We start from the raw sequence: 21619 nt of genomic DNA, 5'->3' as shown, positions 1-21619 counted from the left end.
CTCCATTCTCAGTGCCTCATTTTTATCACTGACCTGAACAAATGCAGAATCCACGCATTGGCCCAGCCTGTAATTAAAAACCTAACTATGGCAAAACTGAGAAACGGGCACCAAACAGCTCAACGCCTACTTTCCCTTTTCACAAAACTGTCTTTATATGTTACTCCTTTCTCGTTTCCACAGTGATATTAATTACTGCAGCCTGTACCACCAGGTCTCAGGATTTACCAGCATAAGTCAGAAATACATAACTTTAAATGCTTTATAATTTTAAAGGTTATGTTAAAATTAATTTTTTAAAAACTTCCAATGTTAAAAAGGTAGCCAACCACCCCAAATCCAAAGTCACACTTTTGAAATCTATTAAGACATTCTCAGAATTCCCGAGATGAGCTATCTAAACAGGGAACATTAAATCTGTGACTCCTACCGTTTCTGTATTTCTTCTGATTTCTTTTTCCGCATCTCTAACATATGCTGCTTCTGTTGCTTCAAGAGGGCTGATGCCGAGATAGACTGGAAAGCAGGTTTCGGCCTCCCCATGATCCCTAAAACACAAGCCACAGGCTGAGGGGGTTCTGAGAGGCTGTGGGGACCCACGCGTACACACTAGAGCAGGTACAGGCTGACTCTACCTGATGACTTGACTTTGGCTAAATGATGTTTCAAGTTTCTGGCTCCAGATGTAGGCAAGTCCATCAGTTCCCTGAACTCCTCAGAGCAAGACAAGCTCTTCTGGGGTATTCCTGGAATATATAAATATCAGCGTTAGAGGATTCAAAATTCAGAGTATTTTATGTCATGTGACTTATCCCTTTTAAAACTCTGCTTTCATAACTTTAGTTATTTGTAAATGAAGTAGATGGAATATCAAGAGAAAAGAGAATCTTTCACCTCTAACCTCAGACCAGTAGGACTGCAAGGGTAAGACAAATGTATCTTATTTTTGAAAAATGATTAGAATACTAATACCTGCGGGGTCATTTCATACACTATTCCTGGAATATGCACTATGCATAAGGATCCATGCTAGACCTTGACCACTGTTATGAACAGAGCCCCAAGGTCAGGGTGGAGGTGGCATTCTCCGACCTACACCTGTTTTAATGAAAGATAACCGACGAGTTTGACTAGGAACCTGATACCACTGATTCTAGTGCTGGACACTAAGAGTTAGACCCAGATACATCAAGACATTTTATTTTATTTTTTACTTTTTTGGCTGCATTGGGTCTTCGTTGCACACTGGCTTTCTCTAGTTGCAGTGAGCAGGGGCTACTCTTCGTTGCGGTGTGCAGGTTTCTCATGGCTGTGGCTTCTCTTGTTGTGGAGCACGGGCTCTAGGTGTGCGGGCTTCAGTAGCTGTGGCGCACGGGCTCTAGAGCACAGGCTCAGTAGTTGTGGCGCATGGGCTTAGTTGCTCCATGGCATGTGGGATCTTCCCGGACCAGGGAACGAACCTGTGTCCCCTGCATTGGCAGGCAGATTCTTAACCACTGCACCATCAGGGAAGTCCCCATCAAGACATTTTAAAAAGCTAAGACACAGCTAAGATTAATATGTTGTTTTTTCTTAAGATGCTGCCAACCAACCTTGGTTCGTTCAGCTGAGGCCACATCACTCACCAAGTGTAACTTAGTGTTAGGATCTAACCAGTTTCAACCCTGAAGACTACATGTTTAAACCAGAGAAAGAAAAATAGTTATCTAGAAACAAAGTTACCGAGTTTTTGTTGAGTCTCCTGAAGGATCAAGTCTGCGCCCTTAACCACCAGATTAGTCAGAGTGGTTTGAATCTTCTTTTTAGGTGCGACAGCAGCTGCACTGAAATGACAAGAGTCACCCCCTCAAAAAAGGAAAATCACTGAACTTCAACGCTCTGTGAGGTAAAGAAGGTGCAGAAGTAGTCATTTATTACAAACTGTCAACGTTTCTCAAGTCACCATGTAAGCAGACTTTCTTAATACCGTGGCCCTACAGCATAACTGGTGTGTGCATTATGTCACAGGTATAAAACAACAGGCGACCTACAAATTTGATTGAAGGCCGTTCCGGAAGAGCAAGTTGGCAAAAGAAATAAAAATTATGCCAACACTTTGATCAAGTAGACTAGGACTTATCAAGTAGTCTAGGATTTACCTAAGACCTATGCAAAAATTTAGGATATTAACGGAAGCTTTGTTTGTATTGTTAAAAGTTGGAAATGCTATAAATGTTTATCCATGGAGAATTATTTAAATTATCACAGAGCCATGTAAAAGAACACCAGGTAGCCACTAAAAATAACGCCATAAGTGAATGTTCCACAAAGAAAAATTCATTATTTTATGTGGGAAAAAAGAACGTTGGCAAAGTATAGGTATATTATGATCTCATTTTATACTATTAAAACTTTATACATTTCAGAAAAAAAGGACCCCCAGAACCATATATACCAAAACTAACAGTTATTATCTAGGTGGTGGGATTATAGATGGTTTTTACTGTCTCCTTTTGGCTAAACTGTACATACATTTAAAAAAAATAACATATGTGTATTGCTTTTTGCAATTTGGTAAAATACAGAAATTATTTTAAATCTTAAAAATGTGCTTGATATCACAAAATATACAGGAAGTGAGAGTCCTCTAGCCCAATTTGTGTTGGATCGAGGACAAAATCTGTTTTGTTCTTGGACCAAGTGTAGCTCCCTTGAGCCAGGTCCCCACCTGCCGCATCCTCAGCCGTACTTTCTAGAGAACAGGGACGAGGCCATGGATCATGTACTCGGGGACTCCAGGGAGAGGATGAGATCCCCAGAGGAGAGGCCAGGCATGCCAGCCTCACCCTCCCCCGTGAGGCTTCTCTGCATATTCACTCACTAAATTCAATGTGGGTTCCAGGAGGTCAGCAACCTCACACTAACAGTCGTGAGGGAAATGATTTCAAGTATGTCAACACTATGATTAACACTTTTAACGGCCGATCAGACCTGACAAAGCTGCACTATTCACATTAGAAGCCAAAGAGGAAGTGTGGGTTCCCTGTTAAAGACCATCATGACCTGACTTAGTTTCTCCGTCTTCTGAGTGTTTTCCTCTCTTCCCGGGAATGAAAGAGGCCCTCAGCCATCTTGTTCCAGTCAGCACGTTATGAAAGATAAAACCTGTACAAGTCTTCCAGGACTGGGACAGAAACGTACAACCACTGGGTTTACTCTTAAAAGAAGACAAGCAAGACCCCTGACCCCAAAGAAACCCTGAGAATGTCTCACATTGAGGCTGCATACGAGGCCGAAGAAACTCCTCCGTAGTAAAAACCATCCTGACACAGCCTTTCTTTCAGGCTGATGCCTTTGCGGGCGAACTTCTTGGGAATTCGGCCACCGGAGAAGGTGGACTGCAGGTCGGCCCGCCTGGCGCTGAGCTTCTTGTACTGGGCCTGGATGTGATACTGACAGTACTCACAGTCATTCTGTAAAAAGGAAGAGCGGCTCATCAGCGTTAGGGAGACAGGCCGGGGACAACGTTAACAGACACAGCTCCTTTCTCCCAGTCTCACAGAGAGCTATTCTGCGGGCAGAAGCCTCCCTGCTGACCTCCGAGACCATTCTCAACGCACAGCTAAGCAGCAACTTAGAAGTTCTTTTCCTAGCTAAGGATGGGGGGGCGAGGATAAATTGGGAGATTGGGATTGACATATACACACTACTATATATAAAATAGATAACTATAAGGACCTACTGTATAGCACAGGGAACTCTACTCAATACCCTGTAATGGCCTGTATGGGAAAAGAAGCTAAAAAAGAGTGGATATATGTATTGATATATGTATAACTGATTCAGTTTGCTGTACACCTGAAACCAACACAACACTGTAAATCAACTCTACACCAATAAAAACTAAAAACAAAAAGTGGGGTTGGGGGGAGAAGTTCTTCCCCTAAACTCCTCAGAACAAACTACTTGGGTGAAAGAAAAAGTGGCATCATTCACTGTCTTTGCCCTCTTTCTACAATGGAAGTAAAATCAGCTTCTAGGATGAACCTTGAAAAGGTTATGCTAGGGACTTCCCTGGTGGCACAGTGGTTAAGAATCCGTCTGCCAGTGCAGGGGACATGGGTTCGAGCCCTGGTCCGGGAAGATCCCACATGCCACGGAGCAACTAAGCCCGTGCGCCACAACTACTGAGCCTGCGCTCTAGAGCCCGAGAGCCACAAATACTGAGCCCGCGTGCTGCAACTACTGAAGCCCACGCGCCTAGAGCCCGTGCTCCGCGACAAGAGAAGCCACGGCAATGAGAAGCCTGTGCACCGCAACGAAGAGTAGCCCCTGCTCTCTGCAACTAGAGAAAGCCCACGGGCAGCAACAAAGACCCAACGCAGCCAAAAATCAAATAAATAAATAAATTTATTAAAAAAAAAAAAAAAGAAAAGGTTATGCCAAGCGAAAGAAGTCAGACACAAAGGTCCCATGTTGTATGATTCCTTTTATGGCATATATCCAGAGACAGAAAGCAGATTACAGGTCACCAGGGAAGTGATTACTTAATAGGTAGAGGGTGTTTTTATGGGGTGATGAAAAGGTTTGGAAGTTAGAAGAAGCTGGTGGTTGCGCAACAAAGCGAATACACTAAATATTACTGACGTGTACATTTTAAAATCGTCAATTATACATAATGTGAATTTTACCTCAATAAAAGTTAAAAAATAAAACAAAATCAGTTTCTAGTGAGATTTTCTGTTTCTCTGGTTGACTCTTGGACGCATGCTACCCTTTCAGTGAAAGGAGCAAAGAGAAACTCTGAAGTATTATCCTATTGGGTGAACCTCAGAGATGGTGGCAGTGGCGGTTTAAGTGATTTGTCAAGTACTCCCCCTGAGACCTCTTTTTCCAACTATCTCCCTCCTTCCTATGTCCTGCTCACTAGTTCATCTGTTAGACAAGAATGAGGGAAATAGGGTTTCCCTGGTGGCACAGTGGTTAAGAATCCGCCCGCCAATGCAGGGGACACGGGTTCGAGCCCTGGTCCAGAAGATCCCACATGCTGCGGAGCAACTAAGCCCGTGCGCCACAACTACTGAGCCTGCGCTCTAGAGCCCGCAAGCCACAACTACTGAGCCCACGTGCCACAACTACTGAAGCCCACTTGCCTAGAGCCCGTGCTCCGCAACAAGAGAAGCCACCGCAACGAGAAGCCCGCGCACCGCAACGAAGAGCAGCCCCCGCTCGCCACAGCTAGAGAAAACCCTGCGCAGCAATGAAGACCCAACTCAGCCAAAAATAAAATAAAAATAAATTAAAAAAAAAAAAAGAATGAGGGAAATAAAAAGAGATGAAACCAAAATCTGTCATTTAATCCTTTCAAAGAGCTCTAAGAAGTACCCCTTAGATGGATAGTATCCACTGGGATGGCTGTGATCAAAGACAGACAATAACAAGTGTTGGCCGGGATGTGGAGAAACTAGAACACTTACATACTGCTGGGGAGAATGTAAAAGTCACTTTGGAAACCAGTTTGGTGGTTCCTCAAAAGCCTAAACATAGAGTTACCATAAGACCCAGCAATTCCATCCTAGGCGTATATACACCCGAGGGAACTGAAAATGGACAGCCACACAAAAACCTGTACATGAATGTTTACAGCAGCATTATCTGTAACAGTCAAATGCGAAACAACCCAAATGTCCATCAACCAATGAATGGATAAAAAGAGTGTGGTCATCGATGAAATATTATTCAACCATAAAAAGGAATGAAGTGCTAATAAATGGCTTTGTAGCATGGATATAGCACAGATGAATCTTAAAAGCATTATGCTAAGTGAAAGAAGCCAGACACAAAAGGCACATATTATACAATTCCATTGTATGAAATGTCCACAATAGGCAAATCTATAGAGACAGAAAGTAGATTAGTGGTTGCCAGGACTTGCAGGGAGAGAAGACTGGGGAATGACTGCTAATGGATATGGGTTTTTTGGAAGGGTACTGAAAATGTTCTGAAATTACATAGCGGTGATGGCTGCACAACTCTCTGAATATATTAAAAATTACTAAATTGTGCACTTCAGAATTGTGAACTGTCTGGTATGTGAATTCTATCTCAATAAAGCTTTTATTTTTTTAAAAAGAAAGCTCTAAGAAAAGGTATAATAGAGTTAAGTATTGACTGAAATAAAGTTTCAGTGTATTTCATCATTAGTGTTTAATCTCCGGCACTAGAAAGAATTGAGGGCAAATTAAAATTCTATCTTTCTTATACCTCCTAGTCAGCTAGCAATAAAAGATCACTTTCTTAAGAGGTTAAATCTTTCCCCCACCCTCAGCTTTGTAAACTGGCCATTATTAACCACACATTCAATTTTCTCACTTTGATGCTTCCTGTTATGTAGGAAACTCAGTTCCAAACAGGTCATTACAGGTAAAGTACCTGTAATTTATTCCTATTAGTTTCTGTCTCTAGCAAAAACCACCCCAACAAAGCTGAAACCTACCAGATTCACAGTCTGTGTACACGGTTCTCCATTCTTCTTCTTTGCTTTACAGGTTCCCAGGTCAAGAGCTTCCCCCATAATTAAGATCTTTTGAGGATGATCAATAGATAAGCACACCTGTAGAAAAAAGGAGGAGCTGGAGTTAAAAGCAGACCAAGGTATGGCCGTTCAACAGCAAGAACGGATATAACAACAGTTGGCGTGAGTTAAGAAGGCTTTTTATCCTTTTTATCAGTGCACTGGCATTTGAAGCCAGTGCTCCATAAGACAGCTGTAGAACTGGGAGGTGTAGAAGACACTTTTAATTCTCCACCCACTATCTATTTTCCCCTGTGTCTTTGCTATCAGAGTCCAAACGCTCAGCCTTGGATGATGGATCCAGTTCCCAGTTTTCCCGGAATTCTTTGTAGCTAGTGATGGTCCTGTGACTCCACTCAGCAGGGAAGGTAGCTGGGAAAGCGTCTGCTTTCCTTTAAAAGCAGAGCAAGGAGCCTGGTTCACTTCCTGCCTTGAATGGAAATGTGATTGCTAGAGCTTCACAGCCATCTCGTGACCAAGAGGAAAAGGCTGAGAGACTCATGGACACCAGCCCTGGCGGCACCACACTGCCTATGTCTGGATTTTTTATTATGTAAGAAAAACAAACCCCAGGGTTTACTATTAAAAAGAAACTGTAGTGAAGTTTTTCTGTTATTTGTAGCCAAACACCTTCCTAACCAATAAATGAAGACTTGCTGCCCTTCTCTGTGAAAGCAAGGAATGAAATAACTTAGTCTCTCACCCCTTGTGATATAATAATCTGTCTACAACAGAAGCAGTAGCTTCTTGCTGGCTTGAGTGGAGAAACTGTTGCTATTCATACTGTATCTAAGTTTGCAATTTACTAGAGAATCAGTAGGTAGTACCCAAACTCTAATGATGCTTGAGAAGATGAAAATTCACTTCAAAAATGAAAATTCATGGGAGATCTAAGGGAACCTGAGCCCAAGAGTTGAAAGAATTCCAGGAACCTTGGAACGAATTTGAAAAGATATAATGAAAGAAGTTATTATAAAATACTCTAGAGTAGTCTGAAATTCAGAATATTGGTGGGTGAGGGGTAGATGAATAAACAAACAAAAAGCCAGTTTAATGGAGACAAAAGAATATAAAAGCTTGACTACCTGGAGGTAGACCAATATAAATGTTTTTGATAGAACTCAGCTAAGTTATAAAGACCAAAAAAAAAAAAAAAAAAAATCATGGAAACAGAGCCTTACATCCTCTGAACCATCCTTGGGCTTCATGGGGTTCGCGTTGAGCAGCCCTATGACGGTACCCTGCTCAGTCTTCCAGAGTTCTTTGTGAACCTCTCCAAACAGGAACAGTGACACGTACCGCGTCAGGTCACGAAGATCATTCAGTCGCCAGATGCTAAATGTTTTCCCCTGGAGCAAACATTTATTCTTATTTTTAATAAATTTTGAACAATGGGTTACAATGTCTCCATTTACAGTTCGAGTGTTCTACTGTGGAAAAATATCTAAGTATAACCCACCCTGAATATGTAATCATCAGCATGTCTGTTAATTATAAATTAATCCTTTCTCTAGGTTTTGGTATGACTCTTCTCATTTTAGAAATGAAGGTGAAGAAAAGCAAGCCAATAGCAAACTTGTTACTAGCAGATACAAACTATGATATATAAAATATTTAAACAACAGGACTACTACTGTATAGCACAGGGAACTATATTCAATATCCTGTAATAAACCATAATGGAAAAGAATATGAAAAAGAATATATATATGTATAACTGGATCACTTTGCTGTACACCAAAAACTAACACAACATTGTAAATCAACTATACTTCAGTAAAAAAAAGAACTTACTGATATAAATTTAGTAAATATTATTTATCACTGATTATGTTATTAATATTAATAAGGAGGTTTCAGCTTAATGTTTCTAAATCTTTCCTTAGCTTAGAAGAAAAAAGCATCATTTAAAGAAAACTAGTTGTATTTAACTGTAAAATTTTGGAAATACTATGACATATCAAGAAGTGCAACTCAAAATGCTGCCCACTTATAATATGAACATCTTCCATGTTTACAGATTTTTTTTTAAACAAAATAATTCACACAACATTGAATCAAGCTATTTCAGAGGCAGCCCAGAGTGGGTATGGTTACAGGTTACGGTGAGCTATCGCCTAGACTCAAGTATTCTAATTATTCTCCCAAGGATTTATACAGAGGAGTTCAGATAAATTTCACACCTATTATTTCCATGTCATCATAGCCAGTAGTGATGCAATTAGAAACTTAACCAAATGAAAACCAGACTTGCTCACATTTAGCGAGATAGAACAGGGCTAGAGCAGGATTCAGAATCTGAAACTCAAGCCCTCGTGTCAGAGCTCATAAAAAAATCTAAGGTTGGCCAAGATCTAAATTGGAGAATGAATTAGTTTTGAGCAAGATTATTTGCAGTATTTTAGAGAGAGCCTTTGAGATAATCAAAAGTCAGTTCCTTCATTTTACAGGTAAGGAAATGGAGGTCCTCAAAGAAAGATTTGGGGCCACCCTAAGGCCACAACTCCTGCTAAATGGAGAACGAGGCTTAGCATCCAGATTTTCTGACTTGTCAGGCCATAAAATAATTTTCCTGTTATGCCTCAGTCAACTTTATTTTAAAACTTGCTAGATCTTTTGTAATATCCATCAAATTAAATATACCATACTGTACTGGTGCAAGTCAGCAATTTCAGGACTTTTGCAATTGACATCTTACACCTAGTAAAGCTTTCCAAAGGATCTGTGAACTCAGTCTCTTTGAGGACCTGCTTCCCTTGCACAAAAGGGATTGCAGTGTCACAGGGGCATCTACACGCATCAACAAACAATGACAAGTGAAATAAGAAAGAATGACATGGACAATAAAAAGCCCAAGAAGCCTGTACAACCAGATGTTCTTTAAGTAGGGCCCTCCTTACACATCTCCCCCTCGGGTACCAACCCAACGATGGTGTGGCAACTTGGGAACTTACTAGCAATGACTTCAAAATGGAATACTGACGGGCTCTGGGTAACAAATCAAGAACATGTGAGTCCCCACTGTCAATCTGTGATGAAACAGCTGAGAAATCAATAAAATGGCTTACGCTGTTAGAACTCTGTGGAGTGATTTTCTTCAATATAACCCCAAATGTCACCCAGTCTATTTCTTCCAGCTTCTCACTTGCCATCTTTTCCTTGAGCTGAGATAGTCTGATCAGTCTTCGGCCAGTCATTTTCTTGTTCATTTCTGTGGAGGATACTCGAGGTTTCCTGGGTCAAGAAACCAGCGACTGGTAGATTATTATTCTAAGAAGAGATTATCTGGCACTGTAGCAAATTGGTTAGCAGAGATGTAATTGGCAGAAATCTCTAAAGCACCTGTTTTCAGGGAGGTGTAGTTATGTAGTAATGGACAAGGCACATATTTTTACAGCAGATAAAAATGAGATAATTTTGGGACTTCCCTGGCGGTCCAGTGGTTAAGACTCTGTGCTTCCACTGCAGGGGGTACGGGTTTGATCTCTGGTCAGGGAACTAAGATCCCACATGGCGCACAGTGCGGCAAAAAAAAAAAAAAAAAAAAAAAAAGAGAGATAATTTTAAAAGCTAGGTTTGTTTTTCCTTGGATCTAGAACTGGGACCTCTGTAGAAAATAAAGATCACAGATTCTTTAAGTTCTTATGAATTCTAATATAAAGTTATAATATTCTTTTAAAAATAATCTCTTGACTTTAATACAAAATCATGAATTGCTTAAGTAAATAAGATATTTCAATTCCATCAATTCTGCAGGAATTTCAAAAGTTCTACTGTTTCTAATTAGCTTTCTTTACGCCAACCTTTTCACATAATAAATAAAAACTTTGAACCTAGCTTCAATTAATATATTCTTTTTCCTAATGAGTGGCTAAAAACTCATGAATTTGTAAATTGCTTTTCTCTAGTAGAATATTAACATCTGTTCCATGTTTGATCATATTACATATTCAAGGACAAGAGAAAACAGGAAAAAACATGCTTTCTGACTCTTTCAGAAGTCTTCTGGAATAGAAAGTCCAAGAGCTACCTCTGAACAATGAAGAATATTCAGGAGGGAAACACTGACGTAGGTGAAGAAATCCTTTCTTTGCCTGATTTCTTTAAGTTAATAGGTTACTATCAGGCAGTGATCCTTCGGAGTATTTTTAGGTTCTGTGGTTCAGGTAGAACAATTACAGAGACTCAAACAATTCTGCAATCCCCTAAATTTGTAGGCCCCTCAGAAGCTTTGGCTGAGTGTTTCAACTTCGTCTACTTCCATTCAGTTCAAACGTTCAGCACGCTCACATCAGCAACACCTTTCATTATCTGTAGGGAGTTTCCACTGGGAAAGGCAGTATCATCTCAGGAGGGCCACACTTACCCTGAAAAAGAACTCTGAGCCCCCCTCAATGAGCTTTTACTGTATTCCGTCCCTCCGACTCTGTCTCAAATGTAATGAAGATACTGATTTTTCCCGCAATTTTGGAGAGTACGGAGTCTTTACAATAAACTTCTACTGCGTGTTAGCAGTCACTTGTTCTCCCCCTGCTTAATCATGTACTATTTAAGAGCTTAGCAGTTTTATTTTAGATTGACAAGGCTCAGGTCTTCTAGACGGGTTGCACTTGGCTACTCAGATAGACAGTACTAAAGGCAATCGGGTTTCAGAGTAAGGGTTACTGCTCTTCCCTGGGCTTCAAGAGCAGTAATAATGGAGATGCAAGGCAGTAGTGATGCAAAGCACAGATTTCAAAGTCCAGGCTTTTCCCGGAACCGATCCTGGGATTTATTCCTATTTTAACTGAATATCTTAATTTCTCCATGGAACAGATACACAGAATATAAATTGGCCTTAAAAGTTATCAGGAAGAAAAAGAGCACAGCTATTTCTCTTAACATCAACTATAAGATACTACTATCCTGGTTAAACTGTATATACCTTTAGGTGTTTAAAAATAGTCTCTATCACTGTTTCCATCAGTTTCTGATTAAATACAGTACTTATTATTTACTGATCTCTTTTTTTATGAACATATATCTTTTATTCTTCACACAAGCAAGAGAAAGTTTTCCTTATTCATATGTAAATATACTGAGTCAAACCCAGGGCTGATGGCCTAGTATGGTCAAGTTCAAGAGCTGTAGGTCTTATGTGGATCTGCGGTACAAACACACTATTTCTGGAAGGCCAGGTCCCTAGAAAGGAGGAAGAGGCATCTAGTGGGGCCTATGAGCAGAGTGAGAGGCCCGTTACAGTTACTGACCTGAGCCTCAGGCCAGAGAAGGCTTCCACGGAGACTGTCTGAGTTGTTTCCCCAGAGCTCCTGGGGGTCCCTGCACTCTGATCCCTCGTCATCCCAGCAGGCTTGTTTCCAGGAGTTGTTCGGAGTGGTTGGGAGGGTGCACTTGTCATCCTGAAAGATGTGCTTTGGGGCTCTGAAAAATGAACATAAAAATTAAAAAGAAAACCACACCGATAACTAAACATTAAATGGAATTGTTTCTTTTTTTAATCAACATATGCCATAACCAAATCTTGAGAGAACAAAGGACGCCCACAGGATCATTTCTGTACTACCCCCAGATCTCTGCAGCGTGGTCCAAAGAGCTTGCTGTGTATGAAAATGTTTTATAGCACCGCTGTCCAGTGTGGTGGCCACCAGCCACAGGTGGACATTGCTCACTTGAAACTGACTGGTGTATCTAAGGAAATGAATGCTTAATTTATCTACTTAGCCACACGTAGCCGGTGGCTGCTGCAGCAGTGCTGCTCTAAAACACTGCTCCTCTGGGCAAAGCCATTTACTGAGTATTCACCATATACAGAGCACTGCAGAAGATTCCATGAGGGAATTAGAGCCCTCCTATAGAAATCAGTAATTAGTAGAGATGTGTGCACAGGTCAAATTCCACCTGAAAAACATCCAAAGTTAGCTCCCCTTTGTTTTCTTATTTCTTGTTTCATTTCATTTCAATCCATTCCATTTTACTTGGGGGGGGGGGGGTAATTAGGGGGCCCAGGGTATTCTGACATGGTTACTTTTCATATTTTAGAAGCATTTAATAATGCTCCTGAGGGTCAGAAAGCTTGGGTATTCTCCTTAATAAAATCTCTCTCTCAAGTAAGATTGTTGTTTACCTTCAAAGCGACTTTGGATCACTTCTCGCAAGCCAGGGACCAGGACAACCCTAGAACTTCAGAATCTCCAGAAACCGTGCCCTTGCCCCATCCCTTCAAAACCCAACTTTGGACATTGCCTAATAAAACACCTCAGTAATATATCAAAGGTCCTAAGGGGATAAACACTATTAATAAGTGGATACATGGAATATATAATTTGTTGTCAAATAAATATGAACACCAGGAGCCTACAGCTATTCTGTACTATTGTGTCATATGTATCATACTGTAATCAAAAGGGCCTCTTTGAACATGTGTGATCAATGAAATGTTGCTTACTCTAAACTATGTTATCTCCAGACCATTTTGTCTTAGATCTTCCAAAGAATAATCACTTTGGGCAAAAAGGCAGTACAACAAAACCAATACACAGAGCTTATAGATCCTTTTCATTTTATTTTGTGTGTATATATGTATGTGCTGAAATAGGATTTTAAGTACCATTCTATACTCCTGGCAAAGAAGCCTTTTCTAAAGAATGGACCCTCTGGTTTAAAACAACCTGGCTTCAAATAAAACTTGATCATTTTATAAGGGGATCTGTACCTCAGTCTCACAGCCTGAAGATTAAATCTCTAGATTGCTAGCATAAGAACTCAACCCAGTGGTTATACTTGACTATAATTCAAGTCAACTACAGGACTATAAGAGCTGAAAAAATATTGAATCCACTAAGCATTTAGTTAAATACCTATTCTCTACCTAAGGATTTTCTAAGCACTTTGAGATGTAGAGAAAGATTAGGAAGTATAGCATATGGTTTCCATTCCCAGGGAACTTACTTTTCTCAATGGGCAGGTAAGATAGACCAAAACACACACACACACACATACGTGACAATGCCAAAATATATTGCAAACAGAACCCAAGCAGTGAGAAACCAGGGAGGCCTCAAGTACTACACCTGCAGGTGAAACCTTTGGTGTCCGAGCCACCCGCTTGGGTTTTGGTAGAGTAGGGACGTCAAGCTCCGCAGAAAAGCACGACGACTCCTGAATTCTCTGAACTTTCTTCTCCTTAAGAGGGGGACGTGGAGACTTATCTACTTGATTAAAAGTAAAAGAAATTAGTAAAGAAAATTTAGAAAGGGGCTCAAAAACCTTTTTACCAGGAGTTGGATGCAGAAGTAATGTTATAATTTCTTCGTAACAGAAATGCATACTATCCTTAGAATTAGTCTGATTACCTGGGGTTTTATGCAGACGGGCTGGACTTGCAGGCTGTTTAATTGTCGTTAGTTTCAGCTGTTCTTGTAAGGACTTCATTTGCTCTTGCAACTTCCTTAATTCATCTAGGCAAGAAAAATATATTGATTTAAGAACCAGACCAGAGGAAATATTATACATGATGAAAGTGCTGAAATGACTTTTGACGTCCACCCATCACCTCCACAACCTTGAGACCCACAATAGAATCACATACCGAAAACTCACAATTAACTTTTGTACTTCGAAGGGGTCCCCTCAGAGAAAGAAACACGATTATTTCCAGTAATCAAATCTCTAATACCAAAGCTGGTTATGAATTTGTACTACTGACAGATAATCACAGATACATGTCCATGGTTGACAGGTTCTTAAGAGTCAAGAAATGATTATATTTATTTCGTAAATCAAGTACCATAATTAATACAATGAATGCTGGCTCCTGTATTAGAAGAAATAGCCCATTGATTAGAGCAGAATTTTACTGTAATTTAAAAATACATGAGAAAGATGCCAGGAATAAGAAAATGGCAGTCCTCAATGTGAGTGTTCAGAAATGGTCTTCTGCTGAAACAGAACGTGTAGCTGCTTTGTAGTCTTGTCCCTGGCTCCCTTTGCTAAATCCTGAAGTATTATTTTTCTGTAATAAGTGTGAGAAATGTTAGAGCCATTCTGCGAAGGATCAGTCACACCTGGCTGACCCTGATATAAGGGGGCCTCTGTACCCTCAGATGCTGGCTTTAAATGCTCGCTCCACTAACTCGTACAATGTTCCTGGCAAAGTCATTTATCCCTACCCCTGACTCGGCAGCTATTTTGAGGAAAGCTGTCAGATGGGCGGTCTTCATCAGGGCTACTGTAAAGAAATTGGAGAAAGCACGTGGTTAGGCACCTTGCAATTCCTGATGAGTCTTCCCTTGACTGGGAGCAGGAGCAGGGAGGGCCCTGTGGTTAGTTGATTGCGATGTAGGAGCTTCTTCCTCATCTGTTAAGTCTTCCATGTCTCCAAAGAGAGCATCCAAATTCTCCTTTTGGTCTTCAGCCTTCTCCACTTCTCCCTCATCAGCCTCCTCTGTGTAAGACTCACCATCACCGTCAGCATCAAAGAGCTCATCGAATGCATCAGGTTCACCATCTTCCTGGGTCAAGGGCTGACTCTCCTCTGAATTACAGTCCAAGGCCGACTCATTCTCCTCCAGCAGTGCGGTCAGCAGAGACAAATCATCCTCCTCCCCTATGGGAAAAAGAAGAAAAAGGAAAGAAAGAAAGCCTACCTGTGAAAAACAGTCATTGACAAACAGAGTTAAAACATTCAACATTCATAAGGCAGTTAAAATGACTCGGCAGATTCACCATTTTGCCTGGTATAATTATTGTTCTTGTTTCTACCTTTCCTCTCCCCCAGTGCTTCTTGGGGGGCACTGGGCTAAGAAAGCAGGAGCCAGTATCTGCTTAGTGACCACCGTGGGCCAGCCACTGGGCTAGATCTATTTACCTGTGCTACTTCAGCTAATCAGACACTTCCTGCATATGAAATTCAACCCACAAGGGAATAACTGAAAAACACGCTAAGTATACATTTAGGTTCTAGATGGATATATTCCCTCACTTTTTAATTGTTTGAGCAATTTTTAAAAACTATACAAAGTTACAAAGCATTATATTAAATGTATTCATATCCCATCACCCAGAATTAGCCATCATTAACATTTTATCATGTTTGCTTTTAGCTTTTACATTAAATGGTTGGGAAAAATAAAAGTTTAAGAAGTTTATCATGTCAAATCTTGTCCCAACTCCTTACCACTGGCTGGCTCCGGGCCCCATTGCAATCACTGTCATAATTTTGCTATATCACTCGAGGCCATTCTTCATACTTTTAACATAAATATATAGGTATTCGTTAACATAGTATTTGGTTGCTTTAAAAGTATTTATATAGATTATTTCACACTGTACGTGTTACTCCTATCCTGGTTTCATTCAACATTGCATGTAAGATTGATCCAAATCAAAATATAGTTGTACTTTATTTCTTTCAACTGCTGTATAGTACTCCATGGTAAGACTGTATCATGTTTTACTCACCCATTTTCCAATAAAGGCCATTTTCCAATGAACGGGCTAGTTCTAATTTTTTCCCACTACAAACTATGCCACAAGCACGTATCTACCTTCCTGCACATTTGTGAGAGTTTCTCCCTACTACCTCACCAACACCTTACGGTACATCATCTAAGATGTTTTGCTAATCTGATGAATGATTTTAAAAGATAGCTTGCTGCTTTGATTGGCATTTCCAGGATTACTGGTGAGGTAGAGAACTGCTTATGTTTACTGGCCAATTGGACTTCTTCTTTCTTGATTTATCTGTTTATTCTGTTTGCTCATTTTTTCCCCCTATTTGGGCATGATTCCTTTATAAAATCAGAGGCATTTAAAGCAAAAACATTAAGAATATGTGATGCACCCCCTCGCTGGAAAGACAGGGGCTGAAACCTAGAGAGGCTAAGGGTCTGTTCAGGATCACATGGTGAAACAGGTCAGCACAGGAGCCTGGGTTAGGATGGAGATCTCTAGATCAGTAAACCAATATCCTTTCCGCTGCTCTATGCTCCCTTACCAGAAGGAAATGAGCCAATAGCCAAACTCAAGGCCTAGAATCTGATGAAAGAGTCTAAAGCTTAAAGTCAGAGGTTGCATAACGATTAGTCTGAATTGCTTAGTCAACAAAGACTCCAAGACTGCAGGGTGCAGCAAGAGAGAAGAGCCCACCAGACTCCTTAGGCGCCAGTTGAGATCACCACATCCCCAAACGGAGCCAGGAGGCCCTCCTCTCTCTCCCGTTCCAAGCTGCTGTATAGAGCACACCCCGGAAGAGGCCTGGGCCCACACCACGGGGAGCCACAGGTGAAAAAGGTTGCCTAGTGGCTCCACACGCTGGGCCTTGAACCCATCTTTTCATGAGAGAACCAGGGCTGATCCCGTGATGCCTTCCATCCCAGTTTACCTCGGTCACCACCCCAAATCATCTGTCTTCTCCATGTTATACTGACCCCATCTTCCACCCTCCTTGCTCCCAAACTCCTGGGATCTGCTCTCTGGACCCAACAGAATCTACTACCAGCCCATTTCCTATATCTTCAGTGGCTCTTACAACAAAAATCTGGCTGCCCTGTGACTCTCTTGAGTGGAAGTTCTTTAATCATCCACACTGCGAATGCTGGAACAGTGCCCAGCACGCACTAGGCATGCAGTAGATGTCTGGCGATCAACTCCAGGGCTCTGACGTCTTCTTTGCTTATCCCTGTTCACTCTGGAACCACTTAACTTTCTTCAAGCCACAGTTCATGACAGAAGATTTTTTTCATCAAGATCTCCTCCTGGTTGCTGTCACCGACTGATTTCCCTTTGGATGCCTCCCTCTTCCCCTCCATCTCTACTGCTGTCACCATTCTCAGTCACTACAACCTGCACAAGGACGATCCAGCCAATGCCTTCGTCTCTCGGTTTCCTGACCTCACCTTCAATGGTCCTGTCCTCCCCTCATCTTAGCCACTTACTCCCAAGGTCATTCCGTGTCATCACAGCAAAGGTACAACCTACCTCTGAGATCCTGATTTCAAGCATCCCACTCTGATCCCCACCTCCTATCCTTCCGCCAACTCACTCTAGTGCTCTCATCCGCCATCTCCTCCACTTTATTAAGATGTCCAAATCAAAACCACAATGTGGTATCAACTCACACAGGTCAGAATGGCCATCATCAAAAAATCTACAGACAATAAATGCTGGAGAGGGTGTGGAGAAAAGGGAACCCTCCTGCACTGTTGGTGGGAATGTAAATTGATACAGCCACTATGGAGAACAGTATGGAGGTGCCTTAAAAAACTAAAAATAGAACTACCATACGACCCAGCAATCCCACTCCCGGCCATACACCCAGAGAAAACCATAATTCAAAAAGATACATGCACCCCAATGATCACTGCGGCACTATTTACAATAGCCAGGTCATGGAAGCAACCTAAATGTCCATCAACAGAGGAATGGATAAAGATGTGGTACAGGGGCTTCCCTGGTGGCGCAGTGGTTGAGAATCTGCCTGCCAATGCAGGGGACACGGGTTCGAGCCCTGGGCTGGGAAGATTCCACATGCCGCGGAGCAACTGGGCCCGAGAGCCACAATTACTGAGCCTGCGTGTCTGGAGCCTGTGCTCCGCAACAAGAGAGGCCGCGATAGTGAGAGGCCCGTGCACCGCGATGAAGAGTGGCCCCCGCTCGCCGCAACTAGAGAAAGCCCTCGCACAGAAACGAAGACCCAACACAGCCAAAAATTAAAAAAAAAAAAAAAAAAGTAAATTAATTATTTAAAAAAAAAAAAAGATGTGGTACATATATATTCAATACAATGGAATATTACTCAGCAATAAAAAAGAACAAAATAATGTCATTTGCAGCAACATGGATGGACCTAGAGATTGTCATACTGAGTGAAGTAAATCAGACACAGAAAGACAAATATCATATGATATCGCTTATATGTGGAATCTAAAAAACAAGGGTACAAATGAACTTATTTACAAAACAGAAGCAGAGTCATGGATGGAGAAAACAAACATGGTTGCCAGGGATAATGGGGGTGGGTGGAGGGATAAACTGGGAGATTGGGACTGACATATATACGTTGCTATATATAAAATAGATAACTAATAAGAACTTGCCATATAGTACAGGGAACTCTACTCAATATTCTGTAATGGCCTATATGGGAAAAGAATCTTAAGAAAAAAAAAAATAAAAAGAGTGGATATATGTGTAACTATAAATGATTCATTTTGCAGTACACCTGAAACTAAACATCATTATAAATCAACTCTACTCCAATAAAAATTAAAAAAAAAAAAAAAAGATGTCCGAATCCATCAACCCTCCTACAGTGTTTTTACCACCCTCATCCCCCATCTCCTCACTTTGGATCCATGTTCTATCATTATAATCACTGCCTTCTAAAGCTTCTTAACTCCCCTGCTTGTCTCTCTTGCCCTCATGGTTCTTAATCCTGATGAAATCCAACAGGCCACCACCTCCCTGCCTGCACTCCAGCTGGTGAACTTTCCTGGACAAAGACCCACCACCATGACTGGTTTAACTTTAAATATACACCTGCCAATAACAAGCGGGCAGTCATTACTGCTTAAAAATCCTCACACTTCCCTGATACACTTGCTTTCCTATTCTCTTAACTCCTTCACACGTCTCTCCTTGAACCTCTGATGCCCTCTCCTCCCACTTTAATCTTGGCTGATTGATCTTGTTTCGTATTTTATGGGAAAAAACATAGAAGCAATCAGACTTCATCATCCTTCACTACCAAACCTGAACCTGTATTCTCTGCTTTTCCTCCAGCGACGACAGATGAAGTGTCGAGTCCTATTTCTGGCCAATTCCTCCATTTAGACACTGGTTCCCACTACTTTCAGCTTCTCCAGGACTTCAGCTGACAATCACCAGCTCTCTCCCACATCACCGGCTCTTCCCTGTCTCCCGGCGCATTCCTCTCAGCATCCAAACTCATTCCGGCGTCTCCCATCTTACCAACTACCTGATATTTTCCTACTTGTTTTTTTTATTATCTTGCTCTCTCTACTAGCATGTAAACATGGATGTTGTTCAACAGCACCTAGCACCAGGAAACCCTTTGATTTCGTCTATACTGGACCAAATTGTGAAGCCATGCCAACCAAATGAGACTTTTTTTAGATACAGTGATTTCTGAGAGAACATAGACCCATTCACCACTTCTTCTCATGACTACCTCATAGCAAAAAGTTACACTTTGTATTACATCAATGGCTCTGTAGGTAATTTGGTGATTTTAAGAAATAGGAAACTATCATTATACCAATGGAACAATCAATCTCACATATTATCACAGTGCGATGAATTTCAGCGTTTGGTTTTAATTTTTTTAAAAGGCAAAGTGTAATAAACTTGGGCTTTAAAATTACCAGCCAGAGTACACCTGAAACTAACACACTGTACATCAACTATACTCCAATAAAAATATTGAAAAATAATAAACAAAATTATGCAACCAGAAAAATAATGCATTTTACTTGTTAGGGTCTCTTCACAGCCAGCACCATCATTTTTGTGCTGCTCTCAGGCTAAGCTCTGCTAATTAGAGCAACATCGCTTTGCTAGTTAAATATTTTGCGCACATCCTTGCAAGCTGAACAAAATTTAAAAGCACTATAAGAATTTAAGTCAGAGCTAGACTAAAACCACTTCAACAGATTTCAATATCAAATGTGAACTCCAACGTAAGGCTGCCTGGGTTCAAATCCCTGCTTCTGACAGTTTCACTTGTGACAAGTCACCCAGACATCTGTCTTCCTTTCTATGAAATAGTTGCTGTGAGGGTAAAATCAGTTAATACAGTCATCTCTGGTATCCACAGGGCATGTGTTGCAGGATCCCGCACGGATACCAAAATCCATAGATGCTCAAGTCCCTTATATAAAATAGCGTAGTATTTGCATATAAGCTATGCACATCCTCCCGTACACTTTAAATCATCTCTAGGTGATTTATAATACCTAATACAATGAAAATGCTATGTAAATACTTGCCAGCTCTCAGCAAATTCAAGTTTTGCTTTTTGGAACTTTCTGGATTTTTTTTCTCGAATATTTTCTATGTGCAGTTGGTTGAATCCGCAGATATGGAAGGCCAACTGTATACGTAAGATCTTCGAGCAGTGCTTGGCATATTGTAAGTACATGTCAACTACCGTTATTATGAAAGACAATCAGTGCTGGCAGGAACAGAAATCTCACCTGATTAAAACAAATAACATTCACTGACTGAAGTGAGATTTCTTTTGAAACACTCAGACAATGCTTGAGGGGAGGGCAGCTATTTTCACTATTTTATAAGTGGAATAAGTAACAACAAGCCCATGAACACAAGAGTGATTTTCCATGAAACAAAGAGGAACTGAGAAAATGGCCAGGACTCACCATCCATGCTGTCAAGAGAACAGTGGAGATGGAGAACTGTCAGGGAGGAACAGGTGCCCAGGAGATGGCAGGAATGCAGGACCTTGGCTGCGTGAAATGAACATAAGAAAAGTCACCCTTGAGTCTTCTCTCTCACATCGCACGTGTATCCAGCAAACCCAGAATCCTACAAATTGTAGGGGCTCAAGCTCAGAATTCATCCAGACTCTGGCTATTTCTCACCCCACCACCAACACCATCTGCCTCCTAGTATGGAAGCAGTCCCTTTTCTTGTCTCCAAGCTATGGTTACAGAAACTCGGTTGAGGTACAGAGTAGTTTGTTTGATATTAGGTTACACAGACGAGACAAATTGTGAACAGGTATTATGAAGGCTGGTCTAAATAGCAGGGCTATTATCTGTCTTATTTCTTGTAACATATTTGAGGTCTACATTGTCCATAAGAGCCTACTGTGTGGTTCTACTTAGTTGCAGCCTTAGTCACATCAAGATTTCGATTCAGTACTAGTTAGCAAAGCTCAGAGGAACAGTTGGCATAGCTAATTAGGATAAAGTCATATAATTCTGTGCACTTTCCTTTTTTCATTTAAAATGATTTTTAAAACTGCAAGAAGAAAATATAAATTTTTCTAGGCTATTGCTTAACTTACATAGGCTCTATAATATACAT

At 41.0% G+C, this 21619-nt stretch overlaps 1 protein-coding gene across 4 annotated transcripts in view; it reads right to left on the bottom strand.

The window, feature by feature from the left end:
* MCM10 (minichromosome maintenance 10 replication initiation factor) overlaps positions 1 to 21619 on the bottom strand; it is a 40819-nt gene that overhangs the window by 17809 nt on the left and 1391 nt on the right. For 3 of the 4 annotated variants that reach the window (XM_068561575.1, XM_068561568.1, XM_068561561.1), the window contains exons 2-13: positions 20950 to 21036; positions 14817 to 15158; positions 13906 to 14010; positions 13624 to 13764; positions 11803 to 11974; positions 9622 to 9787; positions 7735 to 7902; positions 6476 to 6592; positions 3253 to 3452; positions 1723 to 1823; positions 636 to 746; positions 431 to 548 (exon numbers count right to left, since the gene is read on the bottom strand). In XM_068561575.1, coding sequence (XP_068417676.1) covers positions 431 to 548; positions 636 to 746; positions 1723 to 1823; positions 3253 to 3452; positions 6476 to 6592; positions 7735 to 7902; positions 9622 to 9787; positions 11803 to 11974; positions 13624 to 13764; positions 13906 to 14010; positions 14817 to 15158; positions 20950 to 20956 — 1748 coding nt within the window. In that variant the 5' untranslated portion in view covers positions 20957 to 21036. The remainder of the gene's footprint in view (positions 1 to 430; positions 549 to 635; positions 747 to 1722; positions 1824 to 3252; positions 3453 to 6475; positions 6593 to 7734; positions 7903 to 9621; positions 9788 to 11802; positions 11975 to 13623; positions 13765 to 13905; positions 14011 to 14816; positions 15159 to 20949; positions 21037 to 21619) is intronic. The other variant, XM_068561585.1, reaches the window with a different exon arrangement.

Source organism: Eschrichtius robustus, chromosome 1 (assembly GCF_028021215.1).
Source record: "Eschrichtius robustus isolate mEscRob2 chromosome 1, mEscRob2.pri, whole genome shotgun sequence".
Lineage (NCBI taxonomy): Eukaryota > Metazoa > Chordata > Mammalia > Artiodactyla > Eschrichtiidae > Eschrichtius > Eschrichtius robustus.
Note: the sequence above shows the minus strand (reverse complement) of the source record. Positions and strands in the feature narration are given on the sequence as shown.